The 19734-nt window shown below is 37.9% G+C and overlaps 1 protein-coding gene across 2 annotated transcripts in view; it reads right to left on the bottom strand.

The window, feature by feature from the left end:
• LOC124282191 (ras-related protein Rab-7L1-like) overlaps positions 1 to 19734 on the bottom strand; it is a 94412-nt gene that overhangs the window by 70200 nt on the left and 4478 nt on the right. For both annotated transcript variants that reach the window (XM_046718157.1, XM_046718158.1), the window contains exon 2: positions 2998 to 3716. In XM_046718157.1, the coding sequence (XP_046574113.1) occupies positions 2998 to 3115 (118 nt within the window). In that variant the 5' untranslated portion in view covers positions 3116 to 3716. The remainder of the gene's footprint in view (positions 1 to 2997; positions 3717 to 19734) is intronic.

The following is a 19734-nucleotide window of genomic DNA, read 5'->3' as shown; positions in this document are numbered from 1 at the left end:
TACCACCTTTGATTCGTGTATATCTGGCTTGCGATATGTGGTACTTCCTCTTCGCTTCCCGAGGGGACAAACGACCCAATCGGATCTCGGCATAGGCTTCGCGCGATAGCTTGGTTCCTGGCATTTTTTCTTCTATATCCATACACCGCATATCTCTAATTCGAGTGAACTTGCGTCGGGAGACGGAAATTGGTTCGATATAGTTTTGTGAAAAAACACAAATTTTTTAGTGGCTGTGGGAGCCTAATTGGCTAGTATGGAGCTCCTAGGCATGGTGCACCTAACCGTTCCTGTTCCGCTATTCCCTATACTACTATGCAGGAATGTTCCACGATGGGGTATAAAACCTATCTAGACTATTCATCAGTCTCTGCCCAACTCCCACAGAGTATGGACCCCTTAGACCATGATGCGTTGCTCCAGATTGGTGTCCTCCAGCAAGACCTGATTGAAAGATACGTGGAGGAGGCCAGGGGAAGAAACAGGAGAAGACCCAGGAGATTCCAGACCAGACAATGGCTGACAGAGGAGAGGAGGAAGCTGTATGGACATTACACAAGACTGATGGAGGAACTCAGAGCTGAAGACCAGCAGTCTTTCTTCAACTACCTTAGGATGGAGTCTGCTATGTTTGATGAGTTGGTGCATAGAGTGGGGTCAAGTATACAGAAGCAGGATACGTATATGAGAAAGGCACTACCTCCAGGGTTGAAGCTAGCTATCACATTGAGGTTTCTGGCTTCAGGTGATAGGTACCCCAGCATCATGTACAGCTTCCGCGTGACAAGGAACACGTCAGCCTAATCATCCCAGAAGTACGCAAGGCCATTGTGGAGGAATACAAGGATGGGGTTATCTGCCCTGCCACTCCAGAAGAATGTGCACCCATTGAAGAGGTCTTCAGAAACAGGTGGAATATTCCTCATACCATAATAGCTTTAGATGACAAACATGTAGCCATTAGGAAACCTCCTAAGAGCATCTTATTTTACCACAACTACAAGGGCTTCTTTTCTGTGGTCCTCATGGCCCTTGGGGATGGAAATTACAAGTGTCTGTGGGTGGACTTCGGGTGCTTACGGAAGTATATCGGATGCTCAGATCTTCAACGAGTGAGAGCTCAAGGCCTGTCTTTAAGACGGGAGCACAGGATTTCCTGATCCATTCCACTTACCCCAAGATGATGAGCATATGCCATGCTTTATTCAGGATGATGCCTTTGGAATAAGGACCTTCTTGATGAAACCTTATGGTCATAGGACTCACCAAAGAGTGAGTGAGTGAATGAATATGGTTTTACGCTGCTTTTAGAAACATTCCAGTAATATCTCAGCGGGGGAAACTGGAAATTGGTTTCACACCCGTGACGACAGAATCTACAAGTACAGAATCTTCAGGGGCCGATGGGTATTGGAGAATGCATTTGGAATCATGGCCCAGAGATGGCAAATTTTCCTCACCATCATGCTGCCATCAGATTAAGGACATCATTGAATGCAGTGTCTGCCTGTACAACTTGATGAGGATCCGTTATCCTAATCTCCACAATGGTATGGTGGATGAAGAAGATGAGCAGCATGTTGGAGCCTGGAGAAAACTTGCGCAGCTTGAAGATGTGCAGCATGTTGCAGGAGGAAAAAAGTCTGGAAAGAAGCAGCAGAAATGCTATCTGATTTGGCAGTGTTCTGATGATGTCAGGGTTCATTTGAAGACGTTCTGACCTTCTGACTGTATTTGAGGTGTATTCGATGTACATTTGAGCTGTATTTCAACTGCAATCGAAATAGTTCAGAACATTTGAAGAATATTCCACCTGAATTCCAGCAGCAAACGAGATACATTCCGACTCAATTGAGGCACATTCTGACAGAATGCCTTTTCGATTCTCTCTCGAATATGTTCAGAATACTTAGAATGCAGTAAGAATACTAAGAATGCAGTCAGAATGCACTTCAAATGCCGTTTGATATATTTCGAATGCACCTCGAAAGTTTTGAACATGTTAAAAACGTTCGGGCATGTTACAAGAATTGACCCTAATAGTTGGAATGTATTCGGAATGCTGTAAGAAGTGTTACAATGCAGTTTGAATTTCCAGGAATCTCCAGGAATTTTCATTCCGACAGCATTCCAGCTCATTCGGCTTCAAGTGTGAAGGGGGTATTAGCTTCATTTGTCTTGGACCCATAAACTAACCCAGAAACAACGTTATCATCAAAAACAGGATTTCCTGTTATGCGCACTGGCGTTCAAAATGGCTACATCCTTGTTAAGCTGTGAGATTGAGAGTACCACTGATAAACAGTTTGATAGGATGCAAAGACAGGTTTTCAATCTTTTTAGTTGGTCAAATGAATCACATTATCCATTAAATGAATCATGGTGTGTATAATTTTATAATTTTAGTCATGCCACCAAGGCACATTGAAAATTTCATCCATCTAATTTTAGTATTTATTGAATTAAGCACTATTTCGATCTGTGGTAAGTATTCCCCACCTTGAAAAAATTACTAGTAGATATGATGACTTAAATGTTAATCTAAGCCAAAGTTTCCAATAAAGGTGATCAATTTTGAAAAGATGGCTTGGATTAAACCAGAAAAATATTTTTCCAAATCATCCTATTGGGTGAAAATGAAGAGTCATGTTGGTCTGGTGTACATGCAAGTATTTTTCATTTCTTGGAGAAAAGAAAGTTTCCACTTCATCTCAGAAGAAAGGAGAGAGAAGCAATTACTATGAGTCAGGATTAGTACAAATTAAATAATCAAGATAAGAAACATCCAGTATCAGTAAAAGGCACCACTAGACTGATCTCTGCAGCTGTTCAAACATAATCATGACATGAATATATATGGCTATACAGGGGTTAAAAATCATAGTATTTTCCATGTGTATATTATAAATAGTAAGAGCCCTGGCAGTCAATTTGGGGAAAATCTTTTTTGTTTTGAAATTGTGTTATTATCTGAATGTTCTTCTAAATTCTACTTACCGCCTATTGTCATTTTGTAATCCCTCCGATACGAATCATTCACATACCGCTGCACAAATGATGTCTTTCCTACAGTGGGATCACCAATTATTATAACCTTAAACAACAACTCTGCCATTGCTTATTTCCGTAGCAAAAGTCATTACCCACCAATAGAAGTAGAATTTTACTGAATGAAGTCCTCAACAAGTCAGCTGAAATATATGTTCCATGACTTTGTTTTCTTACAGCAACTCCGTGGAATATGTCTGACAGATTAAATGTACTCAAATTTGCTGAATGTGAAGATATCCTGAAGAATAATGAGAATTGCAATAGTGACACTGCTTTGAGACTTCCTGCAAGTTATGAAGTAACCATGTTAACCTTTCTCTCTTTTTTATCTTAGAAAACACTTCTGGTTTTTTTTGGATAGCTGTCCTTCTGTTCCTCTTTGAGAGTTATCCTTCTGTAACACCTTGATAGCTGTCTAGTTACACATGGATAGCTGTGCTTCCGTTACACTTGAGCAGTTGTCCTGCTCGCTGTCCTGTTACAGCTGGATAGTTGACCTTCTGTTCCTCTTCGAGAGTTATCCTTCTGTTCCTCTTCGAGAGCTATCCTGGTACACTTGGACGGCTTTGCTTCTTTTACACTTGGATAGCTGTCCTTCTGGTACACTTACATAGCTTTCCTGGTACACTTGGATAGATAGCTGTCTATTTGCTACACTTGGAGAGCTGCAAAAAAGATAGGAAAACATTTTAAAGTCACGTGAAGTACTCACAAATTTACCATTAAGTAACATATTCCTGTCAAATGTTTTCCTTGTACATGTATTACTAATTCATCGAAGAAAATCAATTTACATTATACTCATCACAAAGTGACCATTCTGACCATACACATTCCTTTTTCATATGTAAATCTGAGAGGTTGTTATAACTAATACTCCCTATACTCATATACATGTATTACCCAATGTAAGGGTGAAAGGATCATGAGCAGTAACTTTCCACTACTTGCCAAAAAAAATTTCAAGATTTTCATGGCTGGTTGGTCACATCTTTAAGATCACATATACTCTAGTGGGGTACAAATACATAAATAATTTATTGGCATCATCATAAATGAAACTCCATCATTAAAACTACTCATTTCAACATTTGATTAACTTAAATCAACCTTTTTGACAATGAAATTTCAACCAATAAGAGGGGCGCGTCTCGGCAGACTCTGACATGTCTGGAAGTAATTCAGACAGCGACAATCTTTCCATTCAATCTTCAATGAAGAAACAATCGCTAGGCCTTATTTGTTCAAGCCAGACGCTAGTGATAGTGAAAATGATGATCAGCCTCGCTCATCAGTGTTATAGGAAGAATATCGACTTGTGGTGAGTAGACGTAAACACGTGAATGTAGCAAAAAATTTATCGCGCAATATTGTCACTTCGACCCCCTCAAATACATATTTAACTACGAGTAGAAAGTAGTTTTTATTTTTTATCTTTATGAAAACAAACCATAATCTCATTGATTCTCGAACAGATTTTAGCTGTGACGTCACGATTTTTAAAAATGGAGGCGACCTGTCGCGAACATCTGCCAGTCTGAGAATAAATTCTATTTAGGTTTGTTCCCACCGAGTTACAACATCAAAACTACTTTCTACTGGTAGTAAAATATGTATTTGATTGATGGCTATAAGCTATGTCATGCAAAATCCTATTGGTCATCAATCATATACATATTTTACTACAACTGGTAAGTAGTTTTGATTTATTAACTCGATGAAAATGTCGAGAAATCAGCAAAATGACGAGCTTGTTACACACTTTATATACAACTAACTGAAAATCCTTCCTTGTATGATAGGATATTAACAAGGCTAAATGTTGATCATCCTCGATAATCTCCCAGGTATACGTTCCGATAAAATCTCCACTAAAGTACTGTCGGAAATGCTAGAAAAATGCTTTTTAGCCTTAATACTTTGATAAAGGTGATAAATGTATTATGTTGTCAATATATCAACTCGCCTGTAGTGTACCTAATTTTTTTTTCAATCGATTTAACATTCCCATGCATTTAAAGGGCAGTTTACAGGAGAGAATATGGTACCAAAACAACAACTTAAGATTTTTTCAGAGTTCAACAACAGAAATCTGAAATAGTCTTTACATTTATGTTAATAATACAGGTGGTGTAAAAATATAAATTAACGTTTTTCTTAAACAAATAAATGTTGAATGTTTGTATTACTTTACTTAATTATCGTTTCTTTATTGAAGAAATATTAATATAAATGTTAAGTCTTGATAAATATGTTTCCCGTCATGCATGCACATCTTTATCACAGCGTCCACTATGGCCAACTATTTGCAGTCAATTGTTGTAAAGGTTTGTAAGTTTTTTGGGCTTGAAAAAGACAGAGGTAAACCTTTCATTAGTTTAGAAAGGGTTTATTACAGTACGTGTAGAGCTGTTGGTATGTCTTACCAACAAGTTTCCAATATTGTAAACAAATCAGACAAGACAGGGACCGTCTCAAAACCAAAACCGGGGCGTAAAACCATCCTTGACAACTTTGACAAGGGAGTACTTAGACGGGTGGTCTACAAACTTTAGGAGAAGAAGAATATATATATTCTAAAGAAGCTACACCAGTGACTTCGTTCAATCTTTGGCCAATGTTCACAACTAGATTAAACTGACCAAATTACATCCATATTTTTGCAATGAAATATACTGTTGACATGCAAAACACTTATTAAAATGTTGCACATTTCTACAATCAATCGATAAGATAACACAAGTGATAGGATTCTTTCCAATGTACAGTAATTAGTATGTTTATTTCAAAACAAACACATATACACAAATGCACAAATGATCTCCTACATAACCAATACGTATACTATACGTACACATATTCAACATTTTGAAGAAAACATCTATTGAGATGACCCCTCCCCCGAGCGTGTGCTCAGGTGTCAATTTCACCTGTCGATACCGTGCATGCTGATGACGTTACACAGGCAGTTAATGTTTGTATCAAATAACGTCCCACTACCCGTTATTTTTCTAAGTTTTGGGTATTTTCATCAGTAAAAACACATTTTAGGGCATGTCTCAAAATTTATTCCCTCGGTCTACATTAGGTAGATGTTTCTTAAAGTGATATTTGTTATTTAAGTAACTGTAATACCTCTGAATTTTAAATATAAGTCAAAAAGCATTTTTCTAGCATTTCCGACAGTACTTTAGTACCCTGGATGCATCTATGGCTATAATTTTATTACCTCCCTTTGCTGGCTCCACATGCTCACAGTAGCCAATCAGCTAAGCACCGTTAGAACCGAGCTGGCCAGTGTCAACAAAGATAGCGGTCGCAGCTGTTCACAGTGTGACTCAGATTTGGGGGAAAGTCATACAGACAAATTGACAGGTTTGAAACATGTAAAATTATATGCAAGAACTCTTTCTACCTCTATCAAAGTACCTCTGCAACAATTATGTTGCCAAGTTTAATCGGTTCAATAAAAGAAGCAAAAGTGAGTTGTGACTGGTACGCTCAACTTCCCATCGTAGACACCTGATTGGATAAAAAGACAGCCAAGGGATGTAATAAAATCATGGGGCCGAGCCGTAGATGCATCCAGGGTATAGTGGAGATTTATCATAACGTATACCCTGGAGATTATCGAGGATGAACGTTGATGAGGAAATTAGTTTTGTTAAAAGATATCTGAAAAATACGCAACATATACATTATAATACTGAGAAAGTGTTAGCAGCCGGAAAGGGTGATTGTGTTTACTTATTCAACCGACCTTCACCTCAAAGAAATTGCTAAATATGTACAACAACGTGACATATGGCATCACTGCCAAGAATCGACATCAGCATGCAGGATTTTGCGAGGGACCTTACCTTGATTGAGGGAATGCTTGTCCATAAACATGTGATGTAATCTGCATATTGTTATTTGTTTTTATTGATTTCATTGTTTGCAAGAGAATAAGTCAGAAATGCTGATAACAGAGCTGCCAACCCCGCAGTGATGTAAATAGTAGTTTCAAAGAATAAAATTAGTAGTTTGACTATAAAATTAGCAGTCAACTAAATACTTAAGTTAAAATCATTATGGACTATGAGAAAGATAATATGACACTAATCAAGAGTGAAGCTTTAATTTCACAAACCTCACAGCAGATTCCAAATTATCAACATTACATTTCTTCTTCTTGTCTCTCTTTGGTGAAAATGTATTCAATCGGTGAAAATATATGTATTTGACTGTTTTTTCTGAATTTTAATGAATTTTCTTCCATTTTCGTAGAATTGCTAGTGCAATTGTATTGGTGTAGTTTGAGGCTAAAATTAGTAGCGACTACAATAAAATCATAGAGGTTGGCATCTCTGCAATAAACCAGTGTTCACGAATAGTCTGACCCTCTGACAAATCCGGTAGATTTGCCAACGGTCAGACAGAATCTACAACCCGCCGGCCCCAGTGTCTGACTGTATATTTCACAATGACTTTGACTGAAGTTGTTTTATGTGACATGTGACACTTGTTTGCTGTTGATAAATCTTATGATTGTTAATAATTTCAATGTCAATTATAAGAAATATTAAATCTGAAATGTGTGTTTAATTTTATTCCATGGGTCCTGTGCATTTTCAATGTGTCAGACAGACATCTGAAACATACAGGACCCAATGTCCTGTGACTTTGAAACACCATTCGTGAACACTGATAAACCGTAAATTTTCATCCTCAACTAGAGCAACCTCAGCGTAAGGTGGATTCATCCAACTCGATGTCAACCTCAGCGAAAACCTAACGTTAAAACATTAAGGAGATAAGGTCATCTTAGCTCTAAGGTTCTTTTGTACAACGGCAGCCTGAGTGCTGAAGAAACAGCCTTAAATGCTCCAGCTGAATATACTCGTCTGACAAGGCAATTCCTCATATGTTCCATACGTGAAACTCGAAACATTCTGTTCTTGGATGAAGGTTTTCAACAGCCAATGAGCTGCTACCAAAGTCAGTTTCAGGTTCCTTGATTTTCAGTAATACTTATCAATTGAGCACAGGTGAATAATGATAATGAAATATTTGTAACTAGCCTTTTGAGGCTTAATCCCTTTCTCAAAGCGCACAACAATCAGGAGTTCAGCTGCTACACACAGTCACCCATCCAAAGACTCTCCACGCCCAATGTTGCTTAACTCGAACTGATTTGTGAGTGAGTTTTACGCCGCTTTTAGCAATATTCTAGCAATATCACCACGGGTCTTCAGCGTGAAACTGATCTGTGACCTGTGCTCTATGCACAGGACCACGCATACAGAATGGATTTGTATGAAGACCTATTAACGGACAACCTCGCGCCTGTACTGCCAGGTGAAATGCATTGGGATGTAACATCCATTCTGTCTGTCAGGCTTGCCGACCTTGTTGTGCCTGGAAAATTGATGTCAAAAGCAACCATAGCATTGTCTTTGGGAATCATGAGGAACTTGTTTCTGAGATGTTGAGTCCAATGAGATACTGCTTTAAAACTCTTGCTGGTTGATATGAAGAAACCTCTCTTCTTCAGCCCATAGCCATGCCAATACTTCAGTGCTGTGTTCCCCAATTTTGAAGGGAACCATCTACCGTATATTACTGTCTATAAGCCGACCCCCAAACTTGACCCTTAAAATCAGTGTCAAAATGGTATGTTTAGTACATAAGCTGACCCCTCCAGGATGGGTCGCGGCCAACAGAGACCAGACGAGAGACATCTTGGACATAAAACGTAAGTATGTTTGGTGAGAATATTACATAATAAAGATTACCGGTATATTGTGGAAACCTGTGTTTGTTTTCCTTTTTATATCCCAACGATCATTGCTTGCATCAACAACGAGATGCCATTTTATGAAATCGATGAGAGACCAGACCAGAGACATCTTGGACATAAAACGTAAGTATGTTTGGTGAGAATATTACATAATAAAGATTACCGGTATATTGTGGAAACCTGTGTTTGTTTTCCTTTTTCTATCCCAACGATCACTGCTTGCATCAACAACGAGACGCCATTTTGTGAAATCGATGAGAGACCAGACGAGAGACATCTTGGACATGAAACGTAAGTATGTTCGGTGAGAATATTACATAATAAAGATTACCGGTATATTGTGGAAACCTGTGTTTGTTTTCCTTTTTATATACCAACAATCACTGCTTGCATCAACAACGAGACACCATTTTGTGAAATTGGTGAGTGCAGAAATGTGAAGCCAAGACAAAAAGTACCCACGGTAAATAAAAACTGAAGTCATTTTTTGATTCAAAACATATTATTTATGTGTCCATTGAGAACAATTAATTATATTTCATGAAGCATGCATATATATATACAATAAGAAAGATAATACATGTCATTGGCATCCATTCACAACAAATATTGACATTTCATGAAGCATGTAACATATAACATATAAGAACAATTCATTAGACAATGAAGTAGTAGTCCATAATGTCAAGCGATGACATTTTGTTCACAAATCATCAGCCGTAAATCCTTCGAACTCAGTATCGCTGTCCTCACCAGCCAGTGCATCCCACGCTAACTCATTGGTTCCGTCATCATAATAATCTTGCAGATTGTCACACACAAGGACATCTTCATCTTCCTTTCTGGGTTCGGTCGTTATGAATTCCTCGAAAAAAGGCATCGACTTCTGAACCGTCCATCGCATTCGAAATGCCACATTTCAAGAATGAATTCACGACAATGTTTGTTGGGATTTCTTGCCACGATTCATTGACCCATCTCGGAACTTCACAAAGCGGAGCCCTCCTCATTGCATTGGATTTTGTGAAAGTGTGTTCTCCGTTAATCATCCAATCAGACCACTTTTTCCTGACGTTCATCTTGAACGGCTTGTTTTCCAGTGGTTGAAGTAGTGACGTGCAGCCACCTGGAATAACTACCTGGTGCGTCTTCTTTTCAATCAACTTTTTCTTCACAGAAGGACACTAATGGGCCCTAAACATATCCTAAACAAGTAGTGAGTTGCAGCCTCTCAATCCACCTGGTCTAGCAGACCACACATCATCTACCCATCTGTTCACTAGCGCCTCGTCCATCCATCCCTTGGGATAAACTGCAACTACAATACCTGTAGGAAACTTTTCCTTCTTACACTTAAAGACAATCATCGGCTTTAACTTCGTTCCATCTGCCATACAGGTAAGTACGACTGTGAAGTGTTGTTTCTCGTTCCCTGTTGTTTTAACTGACACTGTCTTTGCCCCCTTTAACGTCGACGGTCTTTGATCCAGGCATATCAAAGCTAAGTGGTGTTTCGTCCATGTTACCTATCTGTGACAGATCATAGTTGATAGCCTTTCTTTCCTTGATAACAAAAGCTTGAAATAAGTCCACTTTAGTGCTGACTTGGTCTGGTAGTTTCTGGGCAATATGTGTCCTTTCCCTTAGGGCCAGATTCCTTCTCTCCATGAATCGTGTACACGCAATATACGGTCGTATAGATGTACTGTATGTGACTGAAGATAAACATATCTCATAAAGAAAAAAGGCTTAACGGATCACCTTTTTCTGAAGAAGACTATGGGTCTGGTTACCCATGTAAACAACCACAGTCATAGATATTCCAAAGGAAGTATCTCCCATTGGTCATGCTGGCCTTGATACCGGTAGTGCACATACTTCCTGGATGCTTGTTGAATGAGATATGTAGATACACATGTTGACCATCAATGCTTGCTAGATAATCATCTGGGGCGGTATTCATAAAGCTTCTAATCTTTTTCTTGAGAGTTAAAATTCTTAGAATTATTTTTAACTTGTAAGAAAAAACTTAGACAAGTCATTTTGTTCTTAGTTTACTTACTTTAAGAAACCTCATGAGGATGCCTAACTAGTTAAGAAAATTCTTAGTTATCCAATATACTCCTCTGTCCAGTTAGGTTGTCTTTATTTTTTTGTCGGAGGTTCCATTTTCCTGTCGTCTGCCTTAAAAGATTTTCCTATCTTTTCTACTGAGGAGTTCGTTTCGGTTACTAAAATTAGACTTGGGGTGTTCCGCAACATTATTCGCGTACCACTAATACGGGTACATACGATCCCATCATGCTTTATGATTTATTCTTAGAACATTCGAAGTTATAAGAACATTTTTAGCTAAGATTTTTTCTTAGTTTGGGTTAAGGGTTAATTTTTCTTAAACTTAAGAATTCTTAAGGAAACTTAAGTGAAAAACTAAGAAAATTCTTGGAAGCTTTATGAATACTGCCCGTCTTATCAGCTGTTTCCTCTCTTGTTGTTGAAGGATCTTGAACTTCTCTGACTGTTGAAGACTACTCTTGCTGAATTCCTTAAAGGCCGGGGTTCAAACCTATACACAGATGGGTGTGTGGCCTCCTTGCCTCGTCAAAGTTGTCTTTCGATGCAAAGCAATGCAGTATTCAGTACATTCCATGAAATATCACAAAATTCACCGGTTCATGATGAAATTAATCCATAGTGTGAAGAAGTATGTTATGAAGGCTCACGGTAAAATGTATGGATGCAGACAGCCTACAGATCATACATTTTGAGAATATATTTATCTTTTTTAAATCCAGATTTGAATTTCCCACTGTAACAGTCAGGTGGCCAGAGGAGGTGTGTTTCCATAGAAACAAGCCTGTGAGTTGGTTTAACTTTAAAGTTTCATTCAGGGTTTCATATTTCAGGCAAGCTATGAAAATGATAACTTCCCCACTCCCCTGACCCCTAGTCTGTCTCACAGTCCCTGAACCACATTATTTTCCCTACTGCCAGGCCCTATCTGCAGTGATAAAGCCCTAAAAACAGCAAGTCCAGATTTCCTCAGGTTCAATGGGAGACTAATTGGAAACCCGTGGGTTTTTTAAGGTTTGCACTACAGTCTTTGATTAAACAAAACCTTTCACTTGAATTATTCTCGATTAACAGATAGACTTGAGAATGAAACCCTGGAATTAGGTCTTTGGTTGAATGATGTCAACCTCTTCATTGACTACAACAGATGACTGCAACTCTTCTGGAATCTCCAAATTTCAGCAATACATCAAATGTCTTCCACCCACGGTTGACAGGTGTACTTGAGTTGAAGTTGAACTGCCAGGGTGGAATCTTCCAGTTGTTTGAAACAAAAATTCTTTAAACTCTGTAATGGGCTTGCGAAAATTAGATTTGTCAAACTCCTGATGCCGTTTCTGTTATTTCAGAAGAGCTTAGAGCACTTGTTTAGTAATGTTAGCTGTTGTATCTGGTTGATTAGAAGGATGTTCACCTCCCTGCATGAAGTATGATGGCTGCATGATGGTCAAATCTGCTGGAAGCCCTGAGGTTACAGGTAAGTCTGAAGCTGAATGAAGGCTAAGGCAGTCTGCTGGCTCTGTGATGTATGGCTGATGTAGCTTGAGAAAGCTTACAGTCCGTTTGGATCAAAAGTGGACCGATGAATTCCAATCTAACTCATAAAATAATAACTTACAATAAGCAATGAAACGTTGATCATAATCAAACCATCAGACCAACTCTGTGAATTTTTTGCAGAATTTATGTCCTAAAAATTAAAAAGTTGTTTAACAAACAATCATTAAAATAGTGACACAGTTCACTATTTGTTATAAGGGAGGAGTGCAAAGAGAGGCAGGGATTTATGGGGTGCGAATTCCTGGACGAAATGGATGCAACAAAATTTATTAGCGTGTCCACAGGTACACAGAAATAGTCCAAATACTTTTTGTAACAAGCAGTTGTCACTAAGGTGACATAATCCCTCACCGCAAATTATCAAATCAAACTTAAAGAGTAATGAAAGTGAAGGTCGTGGTTTAAGATGAAATTAAATATCAACAAAAACATGACCAGTCAACCTTTCTTGATATCTTGCTCTGTGACTGTTCAAACTCAAATATTTTCAAGACTCACTTTAACCTTGACATGAATGTCATGGTGTATGAAATATACTGTTTATCTAGCAGCAGTACACATCTGTGTAAAACAGAAGAACTGACATTAGTATCTCCTTTGTACTTAAACATAAATCGACAATTTCTGTTTACCGACTAAAGCAGGACAGTATGAGTTACCAGCATCATTCATTGCACGTTACCGACTTCCAGACTTTGAGCTACCCACATCCTCGGGCGATTTTATAAATGCTTTTTCTTCCACACCTAGAAATTAATAAGCAAATTCAGTGCATTCAATGTATTCACACCATCAAAGTTTATCAGTGTGCTAAATAATGTTGATTGTACACACGTGGAAGACTGCTAATTCGAGGGGAATAATCGCCTAGCGATCTTACCTGCCGCCATGTTAGGATGCTGGTAATGTGCGTTACCAGCATCACCTTAGGTACAGTGAATGCTGGCAGAACATAAACTTGTCATTCTTCCATTCCGGTGGTCAGGTCATTCTGCTTTGCTGACAACATTTAAATGACCAGGATCCAGTTGTATCATTGCTTCATTAACTAATGTCAACATTAAACCCTAATGATACATTAAATCCTTAATGCATCATTAGTTAATGGCATCATTAAAACCGTTGTATCAAGCACTTATTAGCGCATCATTATCTAATGATGTCCTTATGTAAATATTTTCATTAAAGAGCCACTGATCCAGAGCTATTAATGTTTCTCGCCAACAGTCTAATTACGAAACCAAGCTGCAGGCTGGTCGGTACCTGCTCACTCCACCGTGACGTAAACGGGGACTGGGCTTATGTCCGCTGTGGCAGAATTTCTTCGGCCTAAACAGTGGGACATTAGGAAGGGTGGATGCACATTATTTGAAAATATCCCCGGTAGTTCTTGTCTGACTGTAATAAAGAATCCCAGCAGTGTAAACATTTTCAGATTTTCTAATGCCTCGATGGTATAATGACTGATCCAATTTGATCCTTATTCTGTGTTTTTTTACCTTGATATTCAATCATGTCATGTAAAAATATGATGTTTTTACCTATGCTATGATATTAAAAACACACATTTGATGTATTTGAATCCGTAAACTAAACAACCCTTCTCTGCCATTGCTAGAAAAATCTGAAAATTTACTTAGGTAAATAGGTATATATAGCAAATGCGTATATGTATTTCTTACGCAACAATGCTGTTCCGTTCGTATCCTCAAAACAGTGTCGGCCTATAAGTTTTTGTCAGGCAAACAAAATTGCATGCACTACAGCGATTACTACTCCCTTTCTGTAACCCGTGTTTAGTGGTAAACCTACACGTTATTTGTCATCATTCACTTGATGGTCAGTTAATGAATTTATAACAGTGATAATTAGTGGTAACACCACTCAGATTACCTGACAAAGGTTCCCATTTTGCATTTCTTGTGTCTGGAGTAAATACTCTGATGTGGCAAATGTATAACATCTTACGTAATATGCGCATGGAAGTGCAGCAAGGGATTATCAGCTGAGTTACCAAAACAAACATCGATCAAAGCATTAACCGATAACACGCTGATTGATTAATTGATTTTATCTTGCAAAGTGGATTTGTCAAAAGGTAGTGTTTATGTATGTAGATTTACTAATCTTTACTGAATACACTCTGTTGTAAAGTGCCTGTGTAAAAACAACGTCCTCCCTTCAAAGGATTAACCGCCAATACATGGATTCATTGATTGATCATTATTGGCTAACTAAATTACTTTGTTAAAGAATGGCGGACATGATGCAGTTAGTTGCCAGGTGTGCTATCTTGGGTGACCAATCACACCAATGTGAAAAAAACTGAAATGATATATCACTTTTTTGCATATTAGACTGTTACAAGACACATGACATGGAGCAGGATTCTTTGTCAGCTGAAGGTGAATGGCATGTCGTTCCTTTGTGTGGATATTGATGGATACATTCCTTGAACAAGGTAGGATAGCCTGACGTTATTGCTGTAACTTTAGTCGGTTTTAATTTTAATATTTGCATTTTGTTTTTATTCATTTGTTGTAGCATTATACAGAATCATTTTTTTCGCCGTGATGAGTAATGAGACAGACAACATACATTAGGTCGCACTTAGGGTGTGTGTGTGAAATAATAATCGACGTTGGCAATCTATAAAAGGTCTAGATATTACAGTCATGTTATATATTCACAATCAGTATAAGCAGATCGTGTGCATTTTATTAGGTTTCAAAATGCATACAAATATGATAATAAACTAATTAGGTTTATAAGACAAAATATATAGACGAACATTGACTTCGTTATTTTTCAGTGCTAACATTTTTCACCACTGGCAGATGGTTAAACTTCAAAATGTTTTCATTTGTTATCAAATTAATGAAGATGGAAATATTATCGAGTAAAAAAGATTTCCTCTTTGTTGATCAATCTATATTTATACTATCAATTGCGCAAGCAGGAATTGCAGCAGGGGTCACGAACCAGTCAAGAATTATGGGGTATCATCCAGGTACTCACGGGAGAAAAACAATAACAAAGGCAACAACCAGTCCACGGAAATTGCTCTGGATCAGTGGCCCTTTAAACTCAGGGATTCCCCTGAATATTTCCCACAATTCCGCGACGTAAACACGTAAGCGTTACTCTCGGTCGTCTGTCAAAATGGCATCTTTACGGCAAAACCTCGGAACAAAAACAATCGTTTCAACTGCAGTGAAGAAACTCATCTCAATAATTCTGAAACGTCACCGATAAACCTAGAATCGGTTGGGATGTTTTGGAAAATACACGAACTCGATCGCTGAAGTGAGCTTTCCGCCATATTGGATAGAGTTTACAAAATCAAGTTTCGCCAAGGCCGGTCATAGGACACGTATATTTCATATTCAGTTGTGACAAATGCATCGGTGAATTCCTCATACATTGTAGAATCAACTTACAAATGGTCTGTGTCACTAAAACCAAGTGTGTAGACAAAAACGAAATATATTGGGTGTGAAAACAGAAAATTATGCTCATAACACAGCGCTTGCTAGAAATGTAAACAAAGCAAAAATCAGATTTTATACTGTGCAGCATTTTCTCTATTTTATGGATATCAGTTTGTCAACTTGTAGCATGCATGAGCTCAATAGTTTTAGAATATGCACGGAAAGAGTATCGTAGCAAGAACTAGAACATTAAAAACGGATACAATACAGTAATTTGATATATTCATACGAAAGTTCTGTGCAGTGTGACGCCATGCCAGACGCAAACGACATAGGCTATTATCGGCATTTCTGGTTTTTCAATGAAAGCAATAAAAACAAATAATCATACAGTCAGAATGTTTCTGATTACTTACATCATACATTTATGGACGAAGGTACCCTCGCAAAATCGTGGGCACCCGTAGGTCTATCCACGAAGCCGCCATTTCATGAGATCATGAGAAATCGGTCTTCGGTAGTGATGTCATATGTCAACATTGTTGTACGTACATATTTGGCAATTTCTTTGAGGTGAAGGTTGGTTGAATAAGAGTAAACACAATAATAATAATAATAATAATAAATGTGCATTTATAATGCGCGAAATCCAGACAGATATGCCTGCTCAAGGCGCTACAATGGGAATGTATAAAGATAAAAGTCAGGGAGTGTTGAGTGGAGTTAAATGTCACTGTGATACTTGGAGAACATATGGGTCTTTAGTCTTGATTTGAATTTCTCAAAGGTTGGACACAGTTTCAACTCTGATGGAAGTGAGTTCCAGAGGATAGGGGCAGTGCTGGAGAAGGATCTGGAGCCAAATGTCTTCAGTCGATATTTAGGAACTTGGAGGAGATTTTGGTCACTTGATCGGAGTTTACGTGCTGGAGTATGTGGAGTCAAGAGTTCAGATAGATAGTCAGGGCTGGTGTTATGGAGGCATCGATATGTGATACAGAGAAGCTTGAACTCTATTCTAGCTTTTACTGGCAACCAGTGGAGGTCTCTGAGCACTGGTGTCATGTGCACGTGTCTTGGTGTTCTTGTGATGACCCGTGCTGCAGAATTTTGCAGCACCTGTAGCTTAGATAGCAGTTTACCACTGATGCCCTGAAGCAAACTGTTGCAGTAACCTAGTCTTGATGTTATTAGACCATGGGCAAGTACCTTTGCAGCTTCTGCGGTTATTAAGTGTCGAATGTTGCTGATGGATCGGAGATGATAATAACAGGTTCTACTGATGTGGGTAACCTGTTTCTCCATGGAGAGGTGTGAGTCCAGAAAGACTCCCAGATCTTTAAGGTGGTCACTGAGAACTATTTCCGTGTCCGCTATCAGAATGGATTGTTCTTCTACTCTGGCCAACAATGACACTGTCCTGCGGATTACACTTTTAGTATTAATGTATAATTTGCGTATTGTTCAGATATGTTTCATGAAACTAATTTCATTACCAACATTTAGTATTTTAAACCTAAGTAAAACTGACAAAATAGATAACAATGATTTATTCATTTCATGAAATGTATATGCATACATTCTTAAAGGAATTGTCTTGTTCAATGAATGATGTTTATGTTGTTTCATAAACAAAACAATGACATATAATCATTTGCCAGGTGCGCGTTTGTCACTACTGTTTTCACTATCATTGTTTTCGATAATACCGTGAACAATACATCACGGAAATATAGTGTCCTTATCCACAGCAAATTCTCTCAAAGTGATCTGAGTTACAATGACTAATTGTTAAAGGTCACATAAACCCTAGGGGGGTAAAAATACATAAATCACTAACTTGCATCGTTATAAATGAAACCCCGTCATTAAAACTACTCATTTCGACCTTTAATTGACTTAAATCGACCTTTTTGACAACAGTGCACAATTCTCACCCGCGAACGAAATTTCAACCAATCAGAGCGGCGCGACTATGTGACGTCATATGAGGAATAGCTTGGAGGGCCTGTGCAGAATTCATCTACATTTTAGGGGGTTAAATTATCTTGTTTACAGGCTTGTATAAACCTGAAATCGTGACAACTGTTGTGGAAAATGAAAGCTATATGTTCTCACAATCTACTGTCATTTAATTTTGTCTCATGCTTTGCCTAGTTTCCGAGTTACAACTTGTTTTCCTAGACGATTCTGTCAAAATCGATTGGTGTCGTTAGGCCCTATTTGTATAATGACTGATCCAAATTGATCCCATTTCTGTGTTTTTTTACCTCGATATTTAATCATGTCATGTAAAAATCTGTTTGTATTCTCAAAACAGTGTCGGCCCATAAGTTTTCACATGCAATACAGCAATTAATACTCCCTTGTTGTAACCCGTGTTAGGTGGTATAAACCTACACATGTTATTTGTCATCATTCACTTGATGGTCAGTTAATGAATTTATAACAGGTATAATTAGTGGTAACACACTTAAATTACCCGACAAAGGTTCCCATTTGGCATTTCTTGTGTCTGGAGTAAATATTCAACATTATAAACATCGATCAAAGGATTAACCGATAACACGCTGATTGATTAATTACTTTTATCTTACACAGCGGAATTGTCCAAAGGTAGTGTTTATGTATGTAGATTTACTAATCTATACTGAATACACTCTGTCGTGTAATCGGTGTCTGCGTAAAAACAACGTCCTTCTTTCAAAGGATTAACCGGCAATACATTGATTGATTGCCCATTATTGGCTAACTAAATTACTGTTTTAAAGAAAGGCGGACATTATGCAATTAGTTGCCAGGTGTGCTATCTTGGGTGACCAATGAGACTATACACCAATACCTGAAAAGATTTATCACTTTTTTCGTATATTAAACTGTTAAAAGACACATCATTTGGAACAGTTTTGTGGATATTGATGGATACATTCCTCGAACAAGGTAATGGCCTGATATTGTTCCTATAACTTTAATCTGTTTTAATTTTAATATTTGCATTTTGTTTTTATTCATTTGTCGTAGCATTCAACAGAATCATTGTTTTCGCCGTGAAGTGTAATGAGACAGACAACATGCACTAGGGTGTGTGCGCGAATTATGATTCACATTGGCAAACTATAAAATGTCTAGATATTACAGTTCTGTTATAAATTCACTATAAGTATCAGCAGATCGTCTGCTTTTATTTAGTTTCAAAATGCATACAAGTATGATAATAAACTAATTAGGATTATAACACCAAATATAAAGACGCACATTGACTAGTATCTACATACTGGTGAGTGGACATTAACCATGGGAATGTAGCAAGAAATTTATCGCGCGCAGTATTGTGACTTCGACCCCCACCTCGCTTCCGTGGAAGAAATCGTTATGTTATAAGTTGTGTCATGCAAAATCCGTTTGGTTATGATTCCAATACATATTTAACTACAAGTAGAAAGTAGTCTTGATTATCTAACTTGATGAAAACAAACCATAATCTCCTTAATTCTAACAGATTTTTTATTTTTAAAATGGCGGCCCTGTCGGGAACATCCGCCAGTCTGAGGATAAATGGTATTTAGGTTTGTTTCCACCGAGTTACAAAATCAAAACTACTTTCTACTGGTAGTAAAATATGTATTTTATTGATGGCCAATAGGATTTTGCATGACAAAGCGTATAACATAACAATTTCTCTCGTGGCAGCGAGGTGGGTGTCAATATAATACTACTTACAATATTATTGTTACTTTCGACCACAACCTCACTTCCGAGGAAGAAATCGTTATGTTACAAGTTGTGTCATAGAAAATCTGTATGGTCATCAATCATATGCATATTTTACTACAACTA

This window comes from Haliotis rubra, unplaced genomic scaffold, assembly GCF_003918875.1.
Source record: "Haliotis rubra isolate DU_JTF1 unplaced genomic scaffold, ASM391887v1 Scf295, whole genome shotgun sequence".
Taxonomy (NCBI): domain Eukaryota; kingdom Metazoa; phylum Mollusca; class Gastropoda; order Lepetellida; family Haliotidae; genus Haliotis; species Haliotis rubra.
This window is presented reverse-complemented; position numbering and strand designations above follow the sequence as displayed.